At 47.0% G+C, this 20375-nt stretch overlaps 3 protein-coding genes across 8 annotated transcripts in view; 1 reads left to right on the top strand and 2 right to left on the bottom strand.

The window, feature by feature from the left end:
* Nucleotides 1-2994, bottom strand: part of CNBD2 (cyclic nucleotide binding domain containing 2) — a 62390-nt gene extending 59396 nt beyond the window's left edge. Inside the window, exon 1 of the mRNA XM_069548460.1 lies at nt 2389-2994. Coding sequence (XP_069404561.1) covers nt 2389-2994 — 606 coding nt within the window. The remainder of the gene's footprint in view (nt 1-2388) is intronic.
* On the top strand, nt 2993-3764 carry SCAND1 (SCAN domain containing 1). Its single transcript, XM_069548462.1, has one exon. The coding sequence runs from the start codon at nt 2993-2995 to the stop codon at nt 3527-3529; it is 537 nt and encodes a 178-aa protein (XP_069404563.1). The 3' UTR covers nt 3530-3764.
* Nucleotides 3765-5016: 1252 nt separating this feature from the next.
* Nucleotides 5017-20375, bottom strand: part of PHF20 (PHD finger protein 20) — a 135799-nt gene continuing 120440 nt past the window's right edge. For all 6 annotated transcript variants that reach the window (XM_069548459.1, XM_069548453.1, XM_069548456.1 and 3 more), the window contains 4 exons: nt 19996-20191; nt 13929-14328; nt 12001-12184; nt 5017-7585 (listed from right to left, as the gene is read on the bottom strand). In XM_069548459.1, coding sequence (XP_069404560.1) covers nt 7443-7585; nt 12001-12184; nt 13929-14328; nt 19996-20191 — 923 coding nt within the window. In that variant the 3' untranslated portion in view covers nt 5017-7442. The remainder of the gene's footprint in view (nt 7586-12000; nt 12185-13928; nt 14329-19995; nt 20192-20375) is intronic.

Raw genomic sequence — 20375 nt, 5'->3', positions numbered from 1 at the left:
TTCACTCTTTACTTTCACTTTCATCAAGAAGCTTTTGAGTTCCTCTTCACTTTCTGCCATAAGGGTGGTGTCATCTGCATATCTGAGGTTATATGATATTTCTCTCAGCAATCTTGATTCCAGCTTGTGTTTCTTCCAGTCCAGTGTTTCTCATGATGTACTCTGCATAGAAGTTAAATAAGCAGGGTGACAATAAGCCTTGACGTACTCCTTTTCCTATTTGGAACCAGTCTGTTGTTCCATGTCCAGTTCTAACTGTTGCTTCCTGACCTGCATACAGATTTCTCAAGAGGCAGGTTAGGTGGTCTGGTATTCCCATCTCTTTCAGAATTTTCCACAGTTTATTGTGATCCACACAGTCAAAGGCTTTGGCATAGTCAATAAAGCAGAAATAGATGTTTTTCTGGAACTCTCTTGCTTAGGCTGACTGGAAAAGAGTACCTTGTCTAAAGGAAGGAGACTGGCTCCCGTTAAAACATTAAAGATTCATTGGGAAGACGAATTTCAAGGTTTTCAGGCTGTGAACACTGTTCTGTGGGGATCTCCTTTAATTCAACTACAAGAGCACATCCTATGGGATAGGCAAGTTTTACACCAGGGCCACTGACAATCATCAAAGAGGCCAACTCCTTGTGTGCAGAAATCAAAGGAACTACAAGGGTTATATAAAACCTTTCATAAAGGACCCCTGTCTTTCTGTTTTCTTGTCTGTAAAATGGGCATGATTGTGTGCGTGCAGTCATGTCTGACTCCTGTGACCCCATGAACTGTAGCCCACCAGGTTCTTCTGTCCCTGGAATTTTCCAGGCAAGACTATTGGAGTGGGTTGCCATTTCCTTCTCCAGGCAATCTTCCCTCTTCAGGGATCTAATGCTGATCTCCTGTGTCTCATGCACTGGAAGGTGGATTCTTTACCACTGAGCCATCTGCGAAGCCTTTAAATGGGCATGTGAGTTTGCTTGTGTGTGCCTAGTCAAGAGTCATGTCCAGCTCTTTGCAACCTCATGGATTGTAGTCCCCCAGGCTCCTCTGTCCATGGGGATTCTCCAGACAAGAATACTGGAGTGGGTTGTCATGCCCTCCTCCAGGGGATCTTCCCAATTCAGGGGTTGAACCCTAACCTAACCATCGGATCTCCAGCATTGCAGGCAAATTATTTGACCTCTGAGCCACCAGGGAAGCCCTATAATGGGCATACAAAACATATTTGAGAGCCAGCTGTCAAACAGAATATACTATCACTTACCTAAGCGCTGTCGGAGCTACATGCTTTTACCTACATCATCTCATTGAATTCTCCTTCCTAATGAAGTAAGTTCTAGTACATCCACATTTTACAGATAGTGAAGCTAGAGCTCAGAGACAGCAATTTACTTAATGAAGAGAAACATTTAAAAAGACTTTTCTTTCCCTGTGGCTCAGACAGTAAAGAGTCTGCCTGCAATGCAGGTCGGCCCCTGGGTCTGGAAGATCCCCCAGGAAGGGAATGGCATCCCACTCCAGTATTCTTGCCTGAAAAACTCCATGGACAGAGGAGCCTGGCAGGCTACAGTCCATGGGGTCGCAAAGAGCTGGACACCACTGAGTGACTAACACTTTCATTTGTTCCAAAGTCTTTACTATTTAATCCTCTCAACAACTCTGGCAAATAAACCCTGCAGGGATTTCACCAAGGCAGCCTGACTCCCACATGGTAGCATGCTTTTACTGTACAACGAATATACATATGAAAACCATGTATGGAATGCAAATTTTTCTGGCACCCACAATTTAAAAGTAAAATGACAGACATGAATTTTAACAATATATTTATTTGACCCAATATGTGCAAAGTATTATAAATCCAACATGTAACCAATATAAAAAATTATTGAGATATTTTACATTACTTTCTTTTCATACTAAGGCCTGTGTGTATTTCACATGTCAGCACATCCCAATTCCGACTTGCCACATGTTAAGGGCTCGAAAACACGTGGCTAGAGTCCACTATATGAGGCTACGCATTAGTAATCCTAAAGTTAAGAGCAGAACCCACAGAGCCACCTGTTTCTTGGTTTCAGAAGACAGGCATAATAATAATAATAATAATAACAACAACAACAACAGAGTTCTTGGGCATTTACTCTGCGCCATAAGACGGCCAAGTTTTATTACTACATGTGTAGAGGACTTTGCACACGTCATCCACCCGCAACCAGGTGAGTGTACTGCCCTTCTCTTTCGACTGAGCCAGATAACTTTCCCGAGCTGGGCCCTCCCCCAGTGCCTGACCACAGTCCCGTTGTCCTGCCACCAGCCGGGCGCCAGCCCGCGCAAGTCCTCGGCTCGCCACCATCCTAACCAGGGCCAAACAGAGGCGCGCTTGCAGGGACGGACACAGGTCACCTGCAAGCTGAAGCGATCAAGGCGGGCCGAGACGCTTTGGCGAGCCGCCTGCGGCTTGGGCGGCGGCTTCGGCACCTGCTCCTCCTCCGACCCCTCCTCCGGCTCCGACTCCGACTCCGACTCCGGCTCCGACTCCGACTCCGGCTCCGACTCCGACTCCTCCTCCGACTCCTCCTCCGACTCTTCCTCCTCCTCCTTCTCTTCGAACAGGTGCTCGGAGGCGCCACCATCCGGAGCCAGCCGTGGCGAGCTAAGATTGGTCTGCAGCCCCGCAGGCGCCGCCACCTCCAGACCCCACGTGGGAACGCGAGGGGGCGCCGCTTCTGGGAGCCCAGACCCGGCTTCCGGACTCTCGTGCGCAGAGCTCATCATAGAGAAGCCAGCGGGCACGCCCACTTCCCATAGAGAAGCCAGCGGGCACGCCCACTTCCGGCCGCCCCAGGCGCTTCGCCGGCGCTGGTAAGCTCGGCGTGCCCTCCGCCCGCCTCCCTCAGGGTCGCGCGCTCCGCCCTGTAGGGGAAAAGTCTCCTTTGCCCCGCCCCCTTGCAGACGCAGAGCTGAGCCAACAACGGCTGGACAAAGGGCGACGCGTGGAGCCAGAGTCATGGCGGCCCCCGAGCAAAGCTTGGCTCCAGCCGGAAGCCCCGCGCCATCCTCGGGGAAAGAAGGAGCCGGCCCGAGCTCAGGCACGGAGGGTGACCCTGCGGGCTCCTCCTCGACTCCTGAAGCCCCACCATCTATCCCCAACTCCTCCAATCCCAGCGCCGCGGTCCCCGAAGCGAATGTTACGCCTCCTGCGGCGGCCTCCGCCGCCCTAGACCTGCCTGTCGGACCCGCACCCCAGGGCCCTGCGCCGCTTGCCGAAGCCTCTCCGCGCTCCCCTCCAGGTCCTGGCGGCTCCCGGCCCGGCCCAGAGACTTTCCGCCAGCGATTCCGGCAGTTCCGCTACCAAGACGCTGCAGGCCCACGGGAGGCTTTCCGACAGCTTCGGGATCTCTCGCGCCAGTGGCTGCGGCCCGACATCCGCACAAAGGAGCAGATCGTGGAGATGCTAGTGCAGGAGCAGCTTCTCGCCATCCTGCCCGAGGCGGCGCGGGCCCGGCGGCTTCGCCGCCGCACCGACGTGCGCATCACCGGCTGAGCGGCGGAGCTGCGGGCGACCCGAGTCAGGCACTCTCTGGACTGGAGCCATGATCGAGTCCGGGACCGTGAGCTTGGCTCCCCAATACGCGATAATGAAAAATGAGTTTTGGCAGTTCTTGCAATCTCATGCGTCCTTTCCCGTGTTTATTTTCCCGAACCTATTTCCACCCGTTCTGGCTAGTTGTGAAACCAAGTTGGGGGCCCATGAGAATAAAGCCTTTGTTTCTTATTCACTTGGCCTTCGTTGGCTTTTGTGGGATCATTATGTGTTGGCTATGGGTTTCCACATCTGGAAATTTTTCTCCTGCGCGTTCCCCAGCGCCCCACGTGGGTTTCCTTTGTTTGGTTGGAGCCTATGCAATGAGGACTCCAGCAGCCTGGTTCCAAATTCGCCCGTACCTTTCATTGGCTAGAATTTGAGCTTGTTTTCCTGTCTAAGCGGATAGAGAACAGTGGTACAATCTTGTATGTGGTTGCGGGTCGTGCAGGCAAATAGGTGACTGTAACTAAGTGCTGATTTAACTGGCTGCTGCTATAACAATACTGTCCTCAACTTGCTCCATCAGCCTACCTCGTGGGTGCAGGCTTCCCCAAAGGCCCAAGTTACAGGGCTGTTTTGGTAAGTGTTCACTGCAGGTCCTTACCTAGAGAGGCTAGTTCTTGTGAACTCTGGTTTAAGCCTCCAGACCCCTCTCTTACCAAATTTTAGGCCTCTTGAAAGATTTCCGGAACAGATTTGGTGTGAACTGATGGATTATTTACATTGTTGGAGCTACTCATAACTTTCTAAAGTAAGCATAATTGTTTAGGAAGGGAAGAGATTTGGCAAATAATAGGGAAGCTCTGCAGTATAACTCCATTTTTTGAGTCTTCTGCACAACCAGGAAGGAGCTGATTGGGGTCCAGAGTCGTTTGTCTTGGTCTTCAGAAGGGTCCTAATTGTCATGGGTGCCATCTTTTAATATAACAAAGGCCAGACCTGTCTTCCCTGCACTGCTTTCAACAAGCAAAAAGGTAATAGTCCTGCAGCTCACACCACAAAGCATGAGTCAGTCCGCGCTAGAGGGTGGTATGGGGCATTTTACTTTTGAATATTAGACACTTAATGAATTCAAAAGTATTTTGTATACTTCCTTGGAATTTTGTATTTAAGCCTGCATCTCCTCCCTACAGGGCTTCCCAGGTGGCTCAGTAGTAAAGAATCCACCTGCCAATCCAGGTTCGATCCTTGGGTTGGGAAGATCTCTTGCAGAAGGAAATGGCAGCCCACTCAAGTATTTTTGGGCATGGAGAGTCCCATAAACAGTGGAACCTGGTGGACTACAGTCCACAGGGTCACAAAGAGTTGGACATGACTGAGCATGCATGTATAGCTACCGCCCTGCCAAAGAAAAATCTACTTAGAATGTAGAAGCAGACTTGCTGTAAAGGGTAGTGTTTATGGAAAATTAATGCACATTAAAGATTGAGTAGATAACAAATGACTGAAACGTAGCAACAAAACCTGTTTTATTTTTCCAAATACAGATACAGAAGTTTGCATGTTCTGCAAATATTGCTTCAAAGCAACATTTCTATATACAGCGCCTTCTGTTCTAACAGCACGTAAACATAGATATGTATCCACAGTGCAATGTTGGCTCATCAAGGGTCCACCTTGCATACACTCATTACTTAAAGAAACAAAATGATTAGTCAAACCAGAACTGTTTTTGTCAAGGCAATTTTTGTTTTTTATAGGTGGATAGTTTTTCTCAAAAGAAAACTTAGGTAGTGTACATATTTCTAAATGGTAACAGTAATATTTGCAAAGAACAGTTTCCAGTGCTCCAGCTTGGGGTTAATTCAACTTGACCAAGAAATTGAGGATGGAGCCCCTCCAACATGGCTTTAAATTAGGGAAGCACACTGAAGTCATCAGAACTTCAGAGTCATCCCCGCTTTCCAAAGGACAAAAGTCACAATGAGTGAAAAGGGATTATTTCCTTTACAAAAAGCATAAAATAAACCCAATAATGACCACTTGGTAAAGTTAGGGTAACTCAGTTTCTTCTTCCATCTTGAAAAAGATGAGAGATTTGACCACCGTTACAGCTTCCCCAGAAGTGATGGTCAAATGTGTTTTCAGGAAAGAGAAATCAGTAATTTAATAATATTAACACAAGTCACTGTACCTCACAGTTGTGGCTACAGAAAATCATCCTGTTTCTTCCCTTTTCGGACAAGCATCACACAGTTCTTAAAATGTGGCCATCTGATAAATTATACAAAATAGAGATGCCATGCACACTCCTCGAGCGTTTCTTCCCACACCGAAAGTACTAACGTTAGCAATGGGAAGCAACCTCATAGAGGAATTGTGTCAGCTTTATCACAGATGTCGTAGCCACATGTATTCCCTCTGATAGATAAGCTCCAGCAGGTCAACTTGCCCTGTATTCATTTTATATCAAATGGCAAATTAAATCACTAGACAAAGCATTCCCTGAAACAGATCTTGATACAGAGGCCCTTGTGACCACGATTACCTGTGCCGTAAAGCCTAACCATCCTGGAGGTCACTGGAGATCCTGTCATTGCTATTGAGATATTGGCTACTTCATGTTTACATAGTAAAGATTTGCAGCATATAACATTACAGATCCATAAACCCAGAATTAACTCGTGAGTGTTAATGGACAAATGTGCTTTGATTTTTGCCTTTAGTGATAGGAAAACTAAATGGTAAAATGGGTCATTCCTCAAAGCATGGAACAGTTTCTTTAACTTTACCTAGTAAGGAAAAAACAAAACAATTACACGTGGAACCGTAACCTGCGAGAGTAACAAATATTGTCTCCAAAGGTACAAACTGTACCTGGACCTTAAGCAGCATAATCACCTTGATCTCACAAAATAATACAAACAGGAAAATTTAAAGTGTTAAAGTATATTAAAACAATTCTGAAAATGCTGACTACTGAACATATACCCTTCAGGGAAGGAGAAAAGCGGCAGATGTAGAATCTGGTTTCTTTACAACAATATAAAATAAGGTCATCCCCCAAACCACATCTTTGTAGCAAATCTTTACAGTGAAAGAGTTCAAATTTGGGAGAACCATTCTGGGGACATTAAATAGAAATGGTAAGCTGTCAATATTAAGAAGTGGGTAGAAAATGCTGTCCTTCGGGTTCCAGACCCTGTCTGCTTCCATTTGGGATTCCTCCTAGATTCTTATGACAGTGAGATTCTACTTCTTCCATAGGCTGTATGGATTTTGCAACAAAAGACACAACCCAGCCAATTCTGGGGTGAAAGCATACAAAACTCATCCCTGGTACCATGAAGTCATGCAAGAGAGGTGGTGAGAAAGTGAAGAGTTCTAGGGAGAAGGCAGGCCGGCTCAGGCCTCTACTCCTTCCCAACCTCCACACAAGGGTGAAGTCACGACATTCCCACGAAGCTGGAAAAATGAAAATGATGCCTGCTGCCTAATTCATGCCAGGCAGAAACCCAGAAGGCTTGGCATATGCCCCAACCTGACAGAGAAGTCAATTAAATAAACTGCAAGTTGAATTTACAACTGTTTTCAACTACACTTTTTTGGCTCTCATTCCATTTATCATCAGTGGCACGATTTCAAGTGAAGTTTGTGCAAAAAGACTCACTCTCCATTCAACAATGTGCACAGAAGAAGGGAATCCCAACAGTCTATCTGCTACCTTCCTGGTAGGCTTTGAGATCAGAGTGCCCTCCCTTCCAGCAGCCAAAATGACCTCTTTGTCCAAGTCCATCACACCCCTGCCCAGATCCCTGAAGTCAGTCGGTGTCACGTGCATTCGGCATGCTAGGTTTATTTATTTAAATACGTGAAGCTCCTCTTGCAGGTACCCCAGGATTGTGCCCCCATTAGTCTGGGGTGCCCAGTTTCATGTTGAGCAGCAGAGTGCAATCTGCTGCACCTTGCCCAGGTCCGTCAGCAGCTGCTTGATGCAATGCTTGAGCTGCGGAAGCCTGGCCAGAGGCTCTGGGGGCTCCAGTTCCCCAGTGTAGTCCAGCCAGCTCTCCAACACTGTGGGCAGAAGAGAGACAGGACCCGGTGAGTTCCCAACACTTGATTTGCAAGAATGTCAGCACTTTATCTCATCTGACCACTAACCGGGGGTGGGGGAAGGGGAGACCATTTCAGGCAACACTGACTCATCACCCTCTCTGGGAAGTACTACTCCTCAGACAAAGTTAAATGCTGCAGAGCAGTGCCATCTAATAGAAGTTTCTGTGATGATGGAAATGGGCTATGTCTGTGTTGTCTAATACCCCCACTACCCATATGTAGCTACTGAGCACTTAAAACATGGCAAATGCAACTGAGAAACTGAATTTAAATTTTATTCAATTAGCCACACATAGCTAATGACTACTGCATTAGTCTATAGTGTAGTAGGCTTTGAAATACCCACCTTTCTCAGTGTTACTGCCCCACCTTCATAGTGGAAGTGAAGTCGCTCAGTCGTGTCCGACTCTCTGCGACCCCATAGACTGTAGCCCACCACAGACTAGCCTACAGGCTTCTCCATCCATGGGATTTTCCAGGCAAGAGTACCTTCATAAGGCTTTCCCATATTGAAAATCAGAGAGCCTGGTGTGTTAGCCTTCTGTTAAGAAAAGTGACTCTAACAGGACTTGGAAAGGTCTATTTTTATCTCCATAAATTGATTTGTTTCATGCTGATTCCTAGCATGAGTAGCACTGAATACTCTGACTTCATTTGCTAAATGTTTAATGTAAGATGACCAGGTAGTAAGTTTCCCAGGTGGTCCAATGGTAAAGAATCCACCTGCCAGTGCAGGAGGCAAAGGAGATGCAGGTTTGCTCTTTGGGTCGGGCAGATCACCTAGAGGAGGAAATAGCAACCCACTCCACTATGCTTGCCTGGGAAATCCCATGGACAGGAGTTTGGCGGGCTATAGTCTATGGGGTCACAAAGAGCTGGACACTACTGAGCACAACCAGGTAATAACCAGTTGATTATCATTAGCTCAATATCTAAAAAGCTGTCTTGCTTCTGAGAGTATGATTTTTCTATAGAAAGACATTTATTCTTTCCCAAGCCACTCCCTTAAGCTCTGGCGTTTGGGGAGAGGTCATCCAGGAACCCTGATTCTTTAACAAGAGCCACCTCCACCCCGCCCCCCACAGGCAGGCCTGAGGTTTGCCCCAGCTTGCCTGTAGTCTTTCTAGTCTGTGCACCAACCTGTACTGAGAACTTTCTGGACCCTCAAGCCAGAGGTGCAGAAAGAAGAAGACCATGCAGGGCCTGTTCCTCAAGCAGTCTGCAGCCTTGCACATACTCCTCTGCCCTCTTCAGACCAGTCCTTCATCTTCCTTCCCACATTTCTAAACCCTTTGTCCCCTGCAAGCTATTTCTCAGGGAACCCCACCCCCTCTGTAACCTGAGTCCGGTCCTTGAGTCACAGGTGCTATGCTATCACTTGCTCTCCTTTGGAGCACTTATCCTGGTTTGTAATTTAAAATAATAGGATGGGGCTGCCCTGGTGGTGCAGTGATTGAGAATTTACCGTGCAGTACAGGGGATCCCAGTTCCATCCCTGGTTCAGGAAAATCCTACATGCCACAGGGCAACTAAGGCTGCATGCCACAACTACTGGCTGTGCTCTAGAGCTTGGAGCCGCAACAGCGCCCACACGCTGCAGCTACTAAAACCCCAGCACCCTAGAGCCCCTGCTCCGCAACAAGAGAAGCCATCGCAAGTGCTGAGCCTGTGTGTGTGCACTCAGCTGCTGTTGTGTCTGACTCTATGTGACCCCATGGACTGCAGTCCACCAGGCTCCTCTATCCAGGGAATTTTCCAGGCAAGAATACTGGAGTGGGTTGCTGTACCCTCCTCCAGGGGAATCTTTCCAACCCAGGGATAAAATCCATGTCTTTTATGTCTTCCTACACTGGCAAGCAGGTTCTTTACCACTAAGACACCTGGGAAGCTCACAATTGCTGAGAGGCCCCTGCTAAAGCCACTAGAACTACCTCAGATCTGGTTCAGGCTCACCCAAGATGTCCCCCGACACCTTGGTGACCCAGTAGGCACACACAGGGAGAAAGAAACAATCAGTGTGCAGACTAGAAGAGTCTAGCCCAGAGGTCCCCAAACTTTTGGCACCAGGGACCAGCTTGGTGGAATACAATTTTTCCATGGACAGGGGTGGTGAGGGGGGCAGATTTCAGGATGATTTAAGCGCATTACACTTATTGTACACTATTTCAAATCTAATGCTGCCCTGATCTGACAGGAGGTACCACCAGTCTGAGGCCCAGAGGTTGGGGACCCATGGTCTAGGCCACTCATAGTCTATGAACTTGGTTAGGAGGAGTGTTTGGAGCCGCTAAGGGGGAAGTCTTCTCTCTAGATATGCAGAAATGAAGACCAGACACATAACTGTGGGAGCCAACAGCACCTCCTCTGGACCCCAGCATCCAGCCTGCTGCCCTTCTCTCCACACCAGATGCTGGTCCATAACCCCAAGTTTTTCTTTTAAGGAAGCTCAATGGTATATGACTGCAACCAAGGGAGAAGGTTATAAGAATATAGTTTCATTTCAAACATATTCCCCCATACCATCTAGATAGAGACTGTCTAGATAAGATAACATTAAAAAAAAAAATCTAATGCTAAAATATTGTTTTCATGCTCATTAAATATCTTTATCTTTTAGTTTTATAAGACTGTTCACACACTACATAAGTTATTAAATAATGGTTAAATACTCAAACAATGACATTTGTTAAAGTATAATCAGTCAATATAACGGCTTATTAGATTTTTAAAAAATATTATATACAAATTCCTATAAAAGCTCAGTTCATCTTGAGGTATTTAGATGAAGATAGTAGAAATAAAATGGGATTTTGAAGAATCTTAAATACAACGCAAAATCGGTTTACGTGAGTAAAATCTTTAAACTTAAAAATTGATTTTCTTGCTTCCGGTACCTCTCAGGGCCTGGAATTGAAGAATACAAGACGGAGTATGTGGCCCAAATGAGTAAGACACATAAAGAGCCCTCTGAAAGCCCAGAGAAGGGAGCTCAGGCTTCTCATCCTGGCCTGGCCACACTGTCCTCTCAGTGAGCTCAGGGCTGGAGCAGCCCAAGCTGGGCGGGAGGGGGTACATCAGTGATTAAGTAGGTAGGCTCTGGCCTCTCCCCTGGGGCCGCTTCCTTTGGCAACAACAGAACCTTTGTCCTGTTTCTACGGTGCCTGAGCTTCTTCTTGGGGACCCAGAGTCAATTCCACAATTTTCAGTCCATCATTGGACCCTCTTTCAGCTTTCTACCAGCAAGGTTTTCCATAGACCTGGTATCTGTTATAGTTCTAAGGAGCTCAAGGAAACCTTTTAGGAGTAAAGAGAGAGAGAAACACTCTAGCTTTCAGCAACACCCTCACAATGGACCCTGGACTGGCCTGCCGTCCCCAGTTCAGCAAGTTTGCCTCTGGGGCAGGCCAGGAAGCGTGTGGGCACGTTAGTCTTTGTCCTCCAACAGGGCCATCCCTTTCCCAGTCAGCCACCTCTTAGCATCCTGCCTCAGTCACCCCTCCTGTAGCAAGAAACACAGCTCTCTCCAAGGCTCCACTTCAGTCCCTGGAGCTCCAGGAAGCCTTCCTGTTCTCGCTTCCCCTCTTGATAGCTGTCCTTCTCTAGCCTGACCTCACCCACACCCTCTGACCTTTGCTTACATAACACATGGGATTTTTCTTCTGAGTTATTTCATCCCCAATTATAGTAATAATAGCCTAGCTATCCTCAGAATCCGCAAACGAAACATTTATTTCTTAATCAGCCTTCTTTCTAAGGATGAAATAATAATAATAATTAGGAAATAAGAGAACAAGAAAGAGGAAGTCTGCCTTCAAAAACCAAACTGACAACACCCTGGGGATCAACATTTCAGTCCTCCAAGCCCATCTGATAACTTAACATCAGGGAGATATATCTGGGGGGAACATAAGTGACTCAGTCAGGTTCTAAAATATCTGCTGATAAAGAGGAGAAGGCTTCGTTTTAGATTTTAGGAAAGGCTGAAAAGAAGGGGTTTTCAGATTAATCCTCAGACATCCTAAAAGCTCAAAGCATCCAAGTATCAGCTCCCCACAGAACTCGGTCAGTAAAGACCTGCTCAGGACACACACCGCCCACAGGCAGAGCCCAGCTGTTCCACTGTGCTCTCTCCTGGGCAGAAGGGACTGGGAGAGTGAGGCTGGACCCCTGACAGCACACAGCCCTTAGAAGTGCCCAGTCGATACTGAAAGTCAGGCTTGGCCATCTTGAGGGGAGAATGGAGATGAGGGGACTAATAGAAGAGGCAATAACATAGCTATCCCTGGAAACCCAAATCAAAGGGTTCAGAAAGCAGCTCTTCCTATTGGCCCACAGAGCCTGCCAAGGACAGGGAGACCAGGAGGGAGCCCTACCATCCAGCTCCTTCTCAATGGAGTCCATCCTGTGCGTGACTTCATCCTGAAGGGATTCCACGTGTGTCAGCAGGTTAAACTGCCACTGGTGCTGGGAACTCAGCAACCCCTCTCCACCTCTGTCCAGCAGCTTCCGGGCAGGGGCTTCCTCAGGTAGGACCTTTTTGGAGACACAGTCCCTCACCTGGGGATGCAAGAGCATCAAAGTTACCGAATGGAGACAGTTCCCAGCCTCTTTTTCCAACCAGCGAGTGTTTGCACCCATTTGAGAACCCAGCTGCAGTTCGAGTAGTCCAAATCGCTACCTCCCCGCCCCCCTCCTCCTCTCTCAGGCACCAGGCAGAAGCGGGCCTGCCGTACCAAGAACAACTGCCTCAGGGCTGTGCAGACCTCTGGCTTGGAGGCTCCCCAACTGCTTCCCAATGAATGCCCAATGCCTAAGGGCTGAAGCAGGCCTCAAAGAACCGCTTCCTGAAACCTGGGATCAGAGTAGAGCAGGGCAAGTGTGGATGAGTGTTAGTATGTGGGTGCTCATATGTAGACAAACAAATTTTAAGTCCTAGTTCCATGTCTTGCTGAACGCATGCACCTGGATGAGTTACTTCACTTCTCTGGGCCTCTATTCCCTCATGGGAAAGAAGAAGTAGTAAAACCTACTTTAAAAGTTCATGAGGATCAAATAGGATAATGTGAATAAAACACAGTGCTGGCTTGTGGTCAACCTGCCAGTCATGAAAGAGATTTTTAACTCTACCTGCCTGGTTTAGGCCCAGGACTTCTTGATTTTTTTCATCATGTTCCAGGGGCCTCTAGGCAATTTGCATAATTTGCAAGACCACAAACTTTTTCTGGGGTTTGTGACTGCAACCCTTCATTCATTGATTGGAAATGAAATAGGTTCCAGTTAACATCTATGGAGGAGTGACTGTGTGCAGAGCCACGTGCTGAGAGCTTTTCACAGGTGTGCTGCACAGTAAACTGAGAGGTCACCATCACCAGCTTCACTTGGCAGGGGGCTAAGGAGACACCTCTGAGGAGGTGAAGGGACCTGCTCAGAATCACACAGCAAGCGGCAGCGCCCAGACCTGAAACTGGGTCTGCCTCCAAAGACAGTCCTCACCAGCCTTACCCAGCCCTGCTTAGACCCTGGCAAGGACACAGGCTGAACGCTGAGGGGCTTCTAATCTAGGCTACTCCCCCTCGGCGAGAGGCAGCGATGGACTTAGGGTGGTGATATCAGCCCACACAGCGGAGTCTGTGACAGTAAGTATGACGAGGGTGGGGAAGCTTTCATCACCCAAACCCTCACTGACAACTGAGGATGGGAAGAATGAGACTAGGGAACACTGGCAAGAGAACACACAGGGCTCCAGAAGAGAACGACGTGAGTAACAAGAACCTGGGAGTATCTCTCGGGAAAACTGATGAAACCAGCAAACATTTGGACAAAATGGATTGTTCTTACGCCAGGGCTGCACAGTTAAAAGTAAAGTTGTCATAGAATTGTACTGAAAAACTTACGCCTAACAAAACACTTGACTCGTTCTCTGCTCTTGCTAAGGATTAGCACCCAGATGTAATGATAAACTGCACTGAAGAAAAAAAACCCTCATTTTCCTAACTTGTTTTCATTTGTCAAGTTCAGGTCAATTACCCTTTTCTTCTGGCTGCCTCCGACCTCTCCACCCCCACCACCACTGACTCTGCCATTTTGCCGACAGTTCCTAGAACCAATGATATTTGGGGTTTAAGTGGGCTCTTTTGACTTTGTACTCATTTTAAAAGACAAAAAAAGAATATGATAAACAGATTTATATGCAGTTTTAAAATAAACACAACTCTATCATAAACATCTTCTACTGAACATTCAGCCCTGGGAGGAGACGATACAAGATATCAAACAAGAACAAGCACAAGCGAGCCAGTACCTTTGGGGAACTGGGTTTGAGGTCACTGTCCCCTCTGCTCCTGTCTTGGTCTAGAGGCCAGCCCAAGCGCGGAGACAGGGAATCATCACCGTTCTCGTGGCGGGGGTTGACAGCGTCGTCGAGGGCAGAGCGCCGGGTCTCCACCACTAGCTTCTGTTCCACAGCTGGATAGTAGGTGCGGGGCTTCTGGTAGCAGTGCTCGCTGGTGATATAGGACTCCTCCACGGAGGGGGGCAGGGGCAGGGGCTTCTCCATCGCCCCGTTCAAAGTTCTATAGCTTGGGGCTTCCTCCCTGCTCTTGGCTTCAGTGACACGGATGTGTTTGGAATGAGACCGCCCCTCCGCCAGATGCTGCTTCCAAGGCTGGCACCACAGCTGCAGGTCAGGATGTCCCCGGCTTCTGTTGGGAGGGAAAATACCGAAAGGGCTCTAACCCTTCTAACCCTAACCCCTGGGACCACTGCAGGGGCTTCCTACACTAGAGGGAAGACCTCCCACCTGGGCCAAGTGGAGCAAGCCACCAAGAGGGACTGTAGATTCACAGCCTCCGAGGAGACCACTTCCAGGCAAGCTCTTGCTGGATCACTCGCAGTGAGCAGGAGTGGACTGGGAGTCAGAGGACCTGGCTGCGTTTCAGCTCAGCCGCTGATTACAGTACAGCTGAGCCGAATCATTCTGCCAGCCTCATTCCCATTTCCTCCTCTGCAAAACTGGCTAACCCTCTGCCAGCAACCACTGAGTTTAAGTGAATTAATCTGAACCGAAGTCCAGTATTTCGTTGGCAGTAAAGAGCTCTTCAAATGTGACTTACTAAAACTAAACTTAACTTAGGACTAAACAGTCATGATAACGCTGCCATGCCATGGCACTCAATTACACAAACCCAATGAATGCTTTCCTGGTGGCTCAGACAGTGAAAAATCTGCCTGCAATGAGGGAGATCTGGTTTTGAGTTCTAGGTCAGGAAGATCCCCTGGAAAAGGAAATGGCAACCCACTCCAGAATTCTTGCCTAGAGGATTCCATGGACAGAAGAGCCTGGTGGGCTGTAGTCCATGCAGTCACAAAGAACTGGACACAACTGAGCAACTAACACTTTCAGTGATGACCCAGGAGGAAGCTGGTAACCAAAAGTCACCAAGGCATAAGCCATTAATAACACGGTGTTTTGTTTTTAACATTGGTTGAGATTTATCTGTTGATCTGGCTGTGTCAGGTCTCAGTTGTGGCACTCGGTGTCTCTGGTAGCAGCACACCAACTCTTTAGTCGTGGTGTGCAGGCTCCGTAGCTGCGGAGCATGGGCTCAGCTGCCCTGTGGCATGTGGGATCAGGGATCCAACCCAAATCCCCTGCATTGCAAAGTGGGTTCTTAACCACTGGACCCCCAGAGAAGCCCCCTAAAAAGAAAACAATTACTTGGCTATGCCAGGTTTTAGTGGCGCCATGCACGACATTTAGCTGTGGCATGTGGGACCCAGTTCCCTGACCAGGAATCAAACCCAGGCTCCCTGCACAGGGAACACATGGTCCTAGCCACTGGACCACCAGGGGAAGTCCCGATAGCAAGGTTTCTAAACATTCTTCAAAAATCGTCTGTTCTCCCCATTCCAAAGAGGATAATTTGTTATTAAAGAAGGACTCTCCTGGAGAAGGAAATGGCAACCCACTCCAGTACTGTTGCCTGGAAAATCCTGTGGATGGAGGAGTCTGGTAGGCCACAGTCCATGGGGTCGCAAAGAGTCGGACATGACTGAACGACTTCACTTTCACTAGATTAGGGCAAGCAATTATTTAAAAAATAAAATAAAATAAAATAAAGAAGGACTCTGCTCCCTTTCTGGCCAGCAGACACCTCTGAGAATTTCTGCCTACATGTATATGTGTACATAAAACTGTGTATGACTATAATTATTCACTGAGATTTGACGCAAGAGATCTTTTAATTTACTGACTCATAACCACTTGTATAGAAGGAAAAATAGAACAAAAAATACCAGACTGCACCATTCTAAGAGGAGGTGTTTTGTGAAATTATAGTATGTTTTGTACATGTGATAAAAAATGTACTTCTTACTGTGGGATGTACATTTTTTGAAGTTTAAAAGCCACTACTCTAGATAAACTTCACCATTTAACATTTTGTTCACCACTCAGAACTTCCATTATAACCTTTGATCATTAAATGAAATGAAGGAGGAAAGGAAAAAAGGATAGAGGAAGAAAAACCAGGCTCCCCAAGTAAGGCAACAAGTGAGAAGACAGACAGGAGCTACTCGTGTTTGGTTCACAGATGTGCAGAAACGTGGGGACCCTGCCGACTGTCACGACTGCTAATTGTCACAGATGGACTGCTGGCACTCAGTTCATTGAATTCATGGATCCTAAATATCTTGTAACGCTTGGTACAATTCCACACATATAAAGAATTATGCCGTGATATAACTATATACATTATCCTCACCAGTCTGAGCTGAGAATCACTGAAGCCACATCAGCAGGAACTCACCAGCAACTCCCACATACAGGTCCCTCCACAACCACCAACACACACACACACACATCTTCCTGAAGCCTTCCAAAAGAAATGGAATACATCATAACTACGACAGCATGGAATGGGCTTACAGAACCTAAAATTCTGCCCATGAGGGGCTATAACTACGCTTACTCAGCCCTCCCACTCCAGCAATCCCCAGTACCACTCCCATCCACTGAAGCAGGAGAGGAGACCACCAGCATCGAGGCAGCCTGGGTCCCTGGCCACCTCCAATAGGGTACTGCAGTCTGTACCAGGACCCCAGGACCCCAGACATGCCTCTGAAATCATAACTGCAACAGAGGAAATGGAAGTCACTGTAGTCTGAAATCTGTTCACCTGGAGGGCATAAGCCATAGTATGAACCTGTTCTTGCATGAAAATCACAAAAGTCTTTGCCTCCTCCCTCCTACTATTTTCACCCTCCCGGCTAAGATCTGAAGCCTCAGCTACTGATAACCCTGGCCTTTCTCAGTAAGCCCTGTCGATCATGAAGAAGGTATGCACATTCATGCCTATTACTTTTTAAATGACAACAGATACTCTGAAGTTACACCCAGTTTACTGTTTGCCTCTGAAAATGAATCCACTGGGTTGCTTAGGAACAAAATTTTTGAGAATGAAGACTGTGCGCCTGTGATAGCAGAGACCATCCAGGTTTGCAGAGACAGGAACCACCTGCCCATCTCCCATGATCTCTTCTACCTATAATGACTAACAAGCTCTCCTGATGCTCTCTCCTGAACTGCTTGGAGAAGTCAGGTTTTAATTTCAGTACAAAGTCACTGCTACTAAGATGAAGGATCTCAACGGGAATTCGGAAGGAACAAGGTTCTGGAATATGGGACCCAGTTGGAGCACTTATATTTCCCTGAGCAGAAAGAAAAACATCTAATTGAACCCTCAAATGAAAAGAAATGCCACAACATGTACAATCAGGATCTGAGGTTTCTGTGCACCTTCCATCTGTCTCAGTCAATTTCTGGCTTCTCATTAAGAAGAAATTCATCTGGCTTACATGAAGTCTTCTGATTTTATAAAATGTAAGGGAACACCCAGTCTATAACATCCTAAACAGGGGCTGTCACAGTAATGGCTAACTTCCCCCAGTAACTATCCTTTCCTTCTGTTACCCACCTCCACACTCAGTCCTGGGTCTGCGCAGGGAACACAGCCACTTGGCTGGCCTCTTACATTTAGGTGTGTCCACGAAACCATCTGTTCCCTCTCCAGGGGGTTAGAGCAGAAATGAGGTACAGGTGAGGCTTCTTGGATGAGACAGGTGAGATTAAACCCAATGGGATGTCAGAGCAATAAGACAGAAGGAACCCAAGTCCCCAAGTCCATAGCTAGAATCATGGCAAAAGGCCACTTACCTGGCCTGGGCTCCTGCCTACCTCTGCTTTATGTGAGAAAGAAAATTCCACTTTGTTTTAGCCTTTATTTTTTTGGTCTTTCTTATAGCAGCTTGGCTTTTACCCAAATCAACACAGTCTCTTGCCAAATGTGCTCTGCTCAACCACTTCTTGCCACGCCAGCGCTGGAAGCCGAGTCTCCGTGCACCAGAATGCAGGAGGAAACAGACCCTCATTCTGTCATCTCCAGGCTCTGGCATTCCACTTCACGTAGCACAGGAGGGCTCCAGGACTAATGAGCACCAGGGAAACCTTGTCGGGGACTGGCTCATGGGCTCTAACGCATGTGTGGGACTAGAGTTTGCACTGTTGATGACTTCATTAAAATGGTGCTCTATAGGCAGGCTCATGGGAGAGCTTAAGGATTCCATCCCTGCCATACCCTGTGCTACCACCAGAGGAAAATTCACAGACCCACTGAGAAGAGGCAGTTAGAGATACGGACAAAGACCTGATGGGAGCTGGGACCTGAATTGTAGCCCTGGAAACCAAGGAGATGGGCTGTCCCACTCAAGGCCCAACTGCCCTATTTGGTAAAGTGGGAACAGATTATAAAAGCCCCATATGAGTTACATTTCTTTCTCAGAGCTTACGTGAACTCGGGTCATCTGACACGTAGAATCTAACCACAGAAGGAAATTCACACTCAATTTCACTCCAAATTCTAGCCATTAAAAACCAGAAGTCCAGCTCCAAAGGGCATAAAACTTCTTTGTCTGAGCAAACTATCAAGAGACGTATTTACTGAGCGATCATTATGCTAGAGAGCAGGCCTACCAACAATGTCTGTTCCAGCAGCTTTCAATTTTACTTTGTTTACCAACCAAGAATGTTTCGGATGGGAGTTCCCCGGTAGCCTAATGGTTAGAATTCTGGGCTTTCACTGTTGGGGCCCAGGTTCAATCCCTGGTCAGGGAATAGAGATCCCACAGCTGCACAGCAAGACCAGAAAAAAAGAGAAAAGAATGTTTAGGATGAATGGATAAACAAAATATGGTATTACAAATACTGGAATATTATTTAGCCTTAAAAAGGAAGGAAATTCTGATGTAGGCTACAATACAGACAAGCCTTAGGGCTGTTATGCTAAGTGAAATAAGCCAGTCACAAAAGGACAAATACTGTTAAATCCCATTTATACGAGGTTCCCAGAGAGAGTCAAATTCATAAAGACATAAAGTAGAGGGGTGATTGTCAGGGGCTGGGGGAGGGCAAGTGGAGAGCAGTTGCTTACTGGGTACAGAGTCTGCTTTGCATGACACAAAGAATTCTGGAGACTGGCTGCAACAGAGTGAATGTACTTAACACTGCTGAACTGTACACTTAAAAATGGTTAAGATGGCAAACTGCATACTATGTATATGTGTGTGCTCAGTTGTGCCCAATTCTTTGCAACCCCATTGACTATAGCCCATCAGGCTTCTTTGTCCATGGAATTTTCCAGGAAAGAATACTGAGGTGGGTTTCCATTTCCTTCTCCAGGGGATGATCCCCACCCAGAGACTGAACGTACTTCTCTTGGATCTCCTGCACTGGCAGGCAGATTATTTACCACTTCACCACTGGAAAGCCCCTATATTATGTATATCTTACCACAATTTTTTAAAAAACAAAAAACTCAGAATGATACAACAAAACAAAAAACCAACTAAACTATAAATACACACTGCATATCTTGATTTAGTAGTGTTTGCAAGGGTATATACATGTGTCAAAACTCAACGAACAAATGTTCTGTGATGACCTAGAGAGATGGGGTGGGAGGGAAGTTGAAGAGGAAGGGGACATATGTATACTTATGCTGACTAACGCTGTTATGTACCAGAAACCAACCAAGCATTGCAAAGCAATTATCCTCTGATTAAAAACAAATTTTTAAAAGATGAATATTTAAAACAGGTGAGCTTAATTATATGTAAATTATACCTCAATAGAGTTACATTAAAAAAATGTTTATCATGTCACTGAGAATTTTTAATACAGGTCTCAAACTCACTCTTCTCGTCACTGGTTTGGTGGCTTTCCGGTTTGGTGGCTTTCCGGTTTCTCACATTCACCCTGCCCTCCACCCACGCCAAATCAGACTCAGCCCCAGGGCGGCAGGTGCCACACTTACTGCAAGATGCTCATCTTGAGCTGCAGGCCGTGCAGAACCTCGATCACTCTCTGCACGTCGCCGAGAAGCTGGTGGGTGGCCACGATCTTCTTGGCGTTCTGGTGGGAATAGTTCTCTTCTAAAAATGCCAGGCCATGCATGTGTCCCCTGCTCAACCACTCCTTGTCATACCAGTATTTGAAGCCAGGCCTCTGACCTACAGCAGTGACAATGAGAGAGTTAATCCTTGGTCTGAAGGAAACCCAGACCGTTTCATCATCACGCAGTTATCACACTACTGCTGTTTGCATATGTTCATTCATTCATCCAGTATACATTTACCTGGTACCTACTATATGCTGGGCTCTCTACAAGGTGTTAGGGATAAGGTAGTGAGAAAG

The sequence above is a fragment of the Ovis canadensis genome, chromosome 13 (genome assembly GCF_042477335.2).
Source record: "Ovis canadensis isolate MfBH-ARS-UI-01 breed Bighorn chromosome 13, ARS-UI_OviCan_v2, whole genome shotgun sequence".
NCBI lineage: Eukaryota > Metazoa > Chordata > Mammalia > Artiodactyla > Bovidae > Ovis > Ovis canadensis.
This window is presented reverse-complemented; position numbering and strand designations above follow the sequence as displayed.